The sequence below is a fragment of the Osmerus mordax genome, chromosome 18 (genome assembly GCF_038355195.1).
Source record: "Osmerus mordax isolate fOsmMor3 chromosome 18, fOsmMor3.pri, whole genome shotgun sequence".
NCBI lineage: Eukaryota > Metazoa > Chordata > Actinopteri > Osmeriformes > Osmeridae > Osmerus > Osmerus mordax.
The window spans coordinates 3,632,044-3,638,043 of record NC_090067.1 but is presented as its reverse complement, the minus strand read 5'-3'; the positions used below and the strand labels follow the sequence as shown (position 1 = coordinate 3,638,043).

The following is a 6,000-nucleotide window of genomic DNA, read 5'->3' as shown; positions in this document are numbered from 1 at the left end:
GGCGATGAGGGTGATGACACTGCACGTGTCTAGAACAACACGACAAAACAACGTGTTTTAGGAAGAGGGTGCATGGGAGAGAGGCAGAGAGGCAGACAGAAGAGAAGAGAGAGAAATACAGAGACGGATACAGAGAGAAAGAGAAGCGGTATTTATTTGATCCAGGCCTGTCATAGACTTACCACTGCTCTTAATCTTTGTTCTGTGAGTGGGTGCGTGCGTGCGGGAGTGTGTGGTGTACTGTAAATGAAAAGTCTGTATTTCCATGACCCTCCAGTCGTCAGTAATTCACTTCTCTCTCTCTCTCTCTCTCTCTCTCTCCCCCTCCCTCTCTCTCTCTCAGCCATGGTGAGGAAGAAGAATCCCCCGTTGAGGAGTGTGGGAGGAGAGGAGGAGAGCCTGGGAGGAGGAGGCGAGGAGGAGGAGGAGGAGGAGGGCGAGGCGCTGGCGGCCGAGGCCACGGGGCCGGAGGGGGAGGAGCTTGGGGACGGGAGCCGGGCGGGGAAGCGCCGCCGGACGTCCGAGCGAGGCCACGCCCACCTCCCCGCCCCGGAGCCCGACGCGCCGTCCCACCACGCGCTCCCGCGCCGAGGGGGGGGAGGCGGGGGAGGGAGGGGCGTGGTGGCGACGGGCGCGGGCGGCAGGGCTGGTTCCGATTACCACGGCAACCACAAGAAAGGAGGCGCGGCCCTGGGTGACGTGACGGACTGCGAGCGCTCCCCGTCTCCCCCCGGATCAGAACCAGAGGAGGCCGGCCCCGGGGGAGGAGGGGGGGTCATCGTGCTCCAGGGTTGCCCCAGCAACGGGGAGGAGAGGGGTAGGAGTCCCGGAGGGGAGGCAGAGCTGGGGGAGGGGCTAGCCCCGCTCCACCCCCTCCACCCTCACCGGACCAATCAGGAGACGGTCAGCCCCACGGGGGCGGAGCTGGGCTCGGCCCCGCCCCCGTCCCCCAAGCTCCAGGACTTTAAGTGCAACGTCTGCGGTTACGGCTACTACGGCAACGACCCCGCCGACCTCATCAAGCACTTCCGGAAGTACCACCTGGGTCTCCACAACCGCACGCGTCAGGACGCCACGCTGGACTCTCGGATCCTGGCCATGCACAACATGGCCGCCCTCTCGCCCCCCCCCCTCCCTGCTGGGGGGCTGGGGAGACCGCCCCCTCACCGCCCCCCCCACCGCCACCCAGCCCGACAACGGGGCCTCGCGGCCGGCGTTGCTCAACGGGACGTATGATGTGCAGGTACGCATACACACACCTGTACACACTCACACACCTGTACACACACACACCCGTACACACACACCAGGATGTACATGTATACACACACCTACAACGGACAGGTACACACATCATTTTGAATACATCACACTCTCAGTCAGTCCCTGCGTGAGTCCTTGGTTCATAACAAGATAACTGCTCGTTCATGAGGTGACTGTTGCAGCTCTGAGCTGAAAGAACATTTGGGTTTCTGACTGTAATAATGTAGCCGCGCAGCCAAAGTATGAAGGGCTTATAAACAACATATATATATATATATATATATATATGCACAGTATATAACTGTTACTGTTTACAGCGGTACACTACGAAATGTAAGTACTGTATGCAACTAAATATAATTAAGTATTGAATTTAAACCGCTAGTGAGTGTAATATTTGTGAGTTAATTGTTAATTGATGGTTAATATCCTGTGTTTTGATCCTTTGTACTTGGTTAGAATCACAGCTTGTAAAACTGTTCCTCATCTGTGATAGTTATTGGTGTTCTCAAGCTGCAAGTCGTTTGTCAAAAGGCTCAAACCGTTTAGCCGAGTTTAGTGTGCGAGTGATTGAGTGAGTGTAGGTGCGTGTGTGTGTGTGTGTGAGTGAGTGTGTGTGTGTGTATGTGTGTGTGTGGAAATGAAGGTTTATAGCAGAAGAGTTGGACAGGAGCCAGACATGGAAGCCTCATGTTCAGAAGCTCAGCTACACTTTACATGAAGGGCAGACCGAGAGAGAGATGGAGGGAAGAGCAGAGAGAGAGAGATGGAGGGAAGAGCAGAGAGAGAGAGATGGAGGGATGAGGAGAGAGAGATGGAGGGATGAGGAGAGAGAGATGGAGGGATGAGGAGAAAATGTTAACCAATGAGAACAATTAGGAATTTGAAAACCATGTTTGAATAACAACAGACCTCACTCAAGGCTGCATAGGCAACAATTTACAGTAATGTTACATTAACTACCATGTAACGACGAAGCAACACTTTACATTAAGGCTGCATTAACCACCTCTACATAGTACAACATTTAGAGAGGGAGGGGAGAGGAAGGAGAGGAGAGGAGGCGAGAGGAAGGAGAGGAGAGAAGGGGAGGGGAGGGGAGAGGAGAGGAGGGGAGAGGAAGGAGAGTAGAGGAGAGGAGAGAAGGGGAGAGGAAGGAGAGTAGAGGAGAGGAGAGGAGGGGAGAGGAAGGAGAGGAGAGGAAGGAGAGTAGAGGAGAGGAGAAAAGGAGAGAGGAAGGAGAGTAGAGGAGAGGAGGGGAGAGGAAGGAGAGGAGAGGAAGGAGAGTAGAGGAGAGGAGAGAAGGGGAGAGGAAGGAGAGGAGAGGAGGGAAGAGGAGAGGAGAGGAGGGGAGGAGGGGAGAGGAGCGAAGGGGAGGGGAGAGGAAGGAGAAGAGAGAAGGGGAGGGAAGAGGAGAGGAGGGCAGAGGAAGGAGAGGAGAGTATAGGAGAGGAGAGAAGGGGAGAGGAAGGAGAGTAGAGGAGAGGAGAGAAGGGGAGAGGAGAGGAGGGGAGAGTAGGAGAGAAGAGGAAAGTAGGGGAGAGGAGAGGAGGAGAGTTTCCAGTAATTCTGGTCCGCGGCCTGGTACATTCTCCTCCAGAGACTCAGCTCTGCCTCTCGGACCAGTCTCTGTGGGGCAGATGGTGTCACCTAGGCAACCCCAGTAACCCCTGCCCCCTCCCCCCATCTAGGAGCATTACCGGCAGAAAGGCAGAAAAAGAAAGTGTTCCCTCCCATGGTGGAATTTTCCATGCAGTAATTCGCTAGGCTGTCTCATTAGCCAATGGGAGGGGAGGAAAAAGAGTGCAGGGGCTGGACAGGGAGCCAATACAAACATAGCGGGGGCGGGGTCCAAACCAGAGGTAATGGCCAGATGTCCCACACCATTATCTCAACTACTCTCTACCTCCCTCTGTCTCTCTCTCTTTAACTCTGTCTCTGTCTCTTTACCTCTCTCTCTTTCTTCACATCTGTCTCTCTACCTCTCTGTCTCTCTCTCTACCTCTCTCTCTTTACCTCTCTATCTCTTGCTCTACCTCTCTCTCTCTCTTTACCTCTCTGTGTCTCTTTCTCTACCCCTCTCTCTCTTTACCTCTCTGTCTCTCCGTCTCTCTCGTCTGTGGAGCGTGCACATGCCACCTCTAACGTTAGCACAGCAGAATAGTGGAGCGCTCAATGTCTGCAACACACACACTACACACATCTACACTGTCATCCACAGAAATACACACACAGCCACATCCAAACCCCACCAGCTTCTATACACAAACAACCCTGTGCTCTGCCTGGGTAAAAATAAATCATATTTATTTAAATGTTCTCATTTCATACGCAACTTGATGTAACCGGCCGTAACAGCCAGACATATAATAATATAATATAGTATAATATAATATAATAATGGTTAGGAGTGTCTGGTGTGGTCCAGCAGTGACATCATCACGGCTTGGAACCTTCTGGTCTAGTAATTCTCCACAACCTCTCACAATGAACTGACCAACTCATGTCTGTCTGTCTACCTGTCTGCCTTTCTCCATGCCTCACTCGGCCTCACACCCTGTCTGTCTGTATGTCTGCCTTTATCCCTGCGTCCCTGTGGGCCTCACTACCTGTCTGTCTGTATACCTTTACGTATACCTGTCTGTCTGTCTGCTTTTATGTCTGTCTATCTCTCTACATGTCTGCCTGCCTTTCTGTCTACCGGTCTGTCTCTTTCCTTGCCTCTCTCCCTGTCTGTCTGTCTACTAATATGTCTGTTTACGTGTCTGTCTCCATACCTGTCTGTATTTCCTTTATCTCCACCTCTATATCTCTATTACTGTATGTCTGCCTGTCTGTCTATTTACCTACCTGTCCGCCTACCTGTCCGCCTACCTTTCTGTCTACCTGTCTGCCTCTCTCCACGTCTGTCTGCCTGTCTACATGTCTGACTGTCTGTCCAACTCTCCGTCTGTCTACATGTCTGTCTGTCTACCTGTCTGCCTACCTGCCTATCTGCTTACCTACCTGTCTGTCTGTCTGTCTGTCTGTCTGTGTGCAGGTGATGCTGGGAGGAACTCTGATAGGCATCGGTCGTAAGACTCCAGACTGCCAAGGAAACACCAAGTACTTCCGCTGCAAGTTCTGCAACTTCACCTACATGGCCAGCTCCCCCCACGACCTGGAGCAGCACTTCCTGTCCTCGCACCCCAACAAGATGAAGACCATGCCCCCTCCAGCCTCAAGCCACGCCCCCGGCGACAAGCCCTCCAATGAGAGCCGGAAAGGGAACTGCGTCCTGCGAGGAGGCGTGGCCTCCGAAGGGCCGGAGTCTGGGAAGTTGGCCGCTCGCGTGGCGGTGAGGGCGGACGACGATTCGCTGGCCGGGTATTCCGTCCCCATCCGCTCCTCCGCCGCCGATTCGCCGGGCTGGGAGGGCGGGGCGGAGCCCGGAGCGACGGCGGCGTATTACTGGTGTAAATACTGCAGCTTCAGCTGCGAGGCGGGCGGACCCCAGCGCCTGCTGGAGCACCACGAGCAGAGACACTCCCAGACGAGCGGGGGCGCCGTGGGGGCGGAGGGAGCAGACCAGCGAGACCCGAGAAGCAGAGAGACCGAGCGAGACCCGGACAGGGACCCGCCGGGCTCCAACACGGGACGCAGGAAAGACAAGGGAGGAGGGGGGGGGAGGAGGAGAGACGGCCGAGACGGTCGTCACCAGCTACAACTGCCAGTTCTGCGACTTCCGCTACTCCATGACCCACCGGTCCGAGGTGATTGTGGTGGCGCCGCTGCTACGCCACTACCAGAAGGCCCACGCCATCCACCGGTGCACCATCAAGCACTGCCCCTTCTGCCCCCGGGGCCTCTGCTCCCCCGACAGCCACCTGGGGGAGATCTCCTACCCCTTCGCCTGCCGCAAGCTCTCCTGCCCCCCCTGCTCCCTCCTCCTGCCCCCCGGGGCCCCCCCGGCGCCCCCCTCCCCTCCCAGTGCCGTCAGGCACCTGTGCGACCTTTGCCCCTTTGTGACGTCCGACATCGACCTCCTCCTGGTGCACTACGACGCCAGCCACGCCCAGGTCCCGGGCGGCGCCCTGGACGTCAAACCCGAGGCGGGGGAGGCGAGGGGGGAGAACTCCTGCACCAAGTGCCACTTCATCACGGATGTGGAGGAGGAGATCTTCAGACACTACAGGTAAGGAGAACGTGCGGGTGGAACACGAGAACATCTGTTTGGAGGGGTGGGAAACGGCGGTTTGCAACAGGAGGATGTCTGTTTAGAACAGGGGGGAACATGTGCTTGGAACAGGGGAACACATGTTTAGAACAGGAGGACATCTGTTTAGAACAGCAGAACATGCTTCGAGCAGGAAACGTGGTGTTTGAACCGGAGAACATGGAACAGGAGAACATGTTTAGGATAGTAGAGCAACTGGTCCTGAGGGGCTCGAGAGCACTTGAGAACGTTTGTTTAGAACAATATAACATGTGTTCAGAATGATAGAAAGTCTGTTTTGGATAGGAGAGATGAAGAAAGCGTGTAGTTTGGACAATAGAACGTCTGGTTGGAACCAGAGAACATCTCTTTAGCACAAAATAATGTCTGTTTAGAACAGTAGAATGTTAGAACACGGAAATGGAATCATAAAACCACAGGGATGAACAGTAATGCACTCGTCTTTTATGAACGGAATATTACCCCGAAACATCTTGAAGTCGATTTTTAGAACGTTTGAATATTCGATTAGGTCAGCAGAA

General features: G+C 54.8%; 1 protein-coding gene across 1 annotated transcript in view; it reads left to right on the top strand.

Annotated features, from left to right (window-relative positions):
• Positions 1-345: 345 nt before the first annotated feature.
• trps1 (trichorhinophalangeal syndrome I) overlaps positions 346-6,000 on the top strand; it is a 30,683-nt gene continuing 25,028 nt past the window's right edge. Inside the window, 4 exon segments of the mRNA XM_067256248.1 lie at positions 346-1,170; positions 1,172-1,243; positions 4,304-4,941; positions 4,943-5,437. Of these exon segments, the coding sequence (XP_067112349.1) occupies positions 346-1,170; positions 1,172-1,243; positions 4,304-4,941; positions 4,943-5,437 (2,030 nt within the window).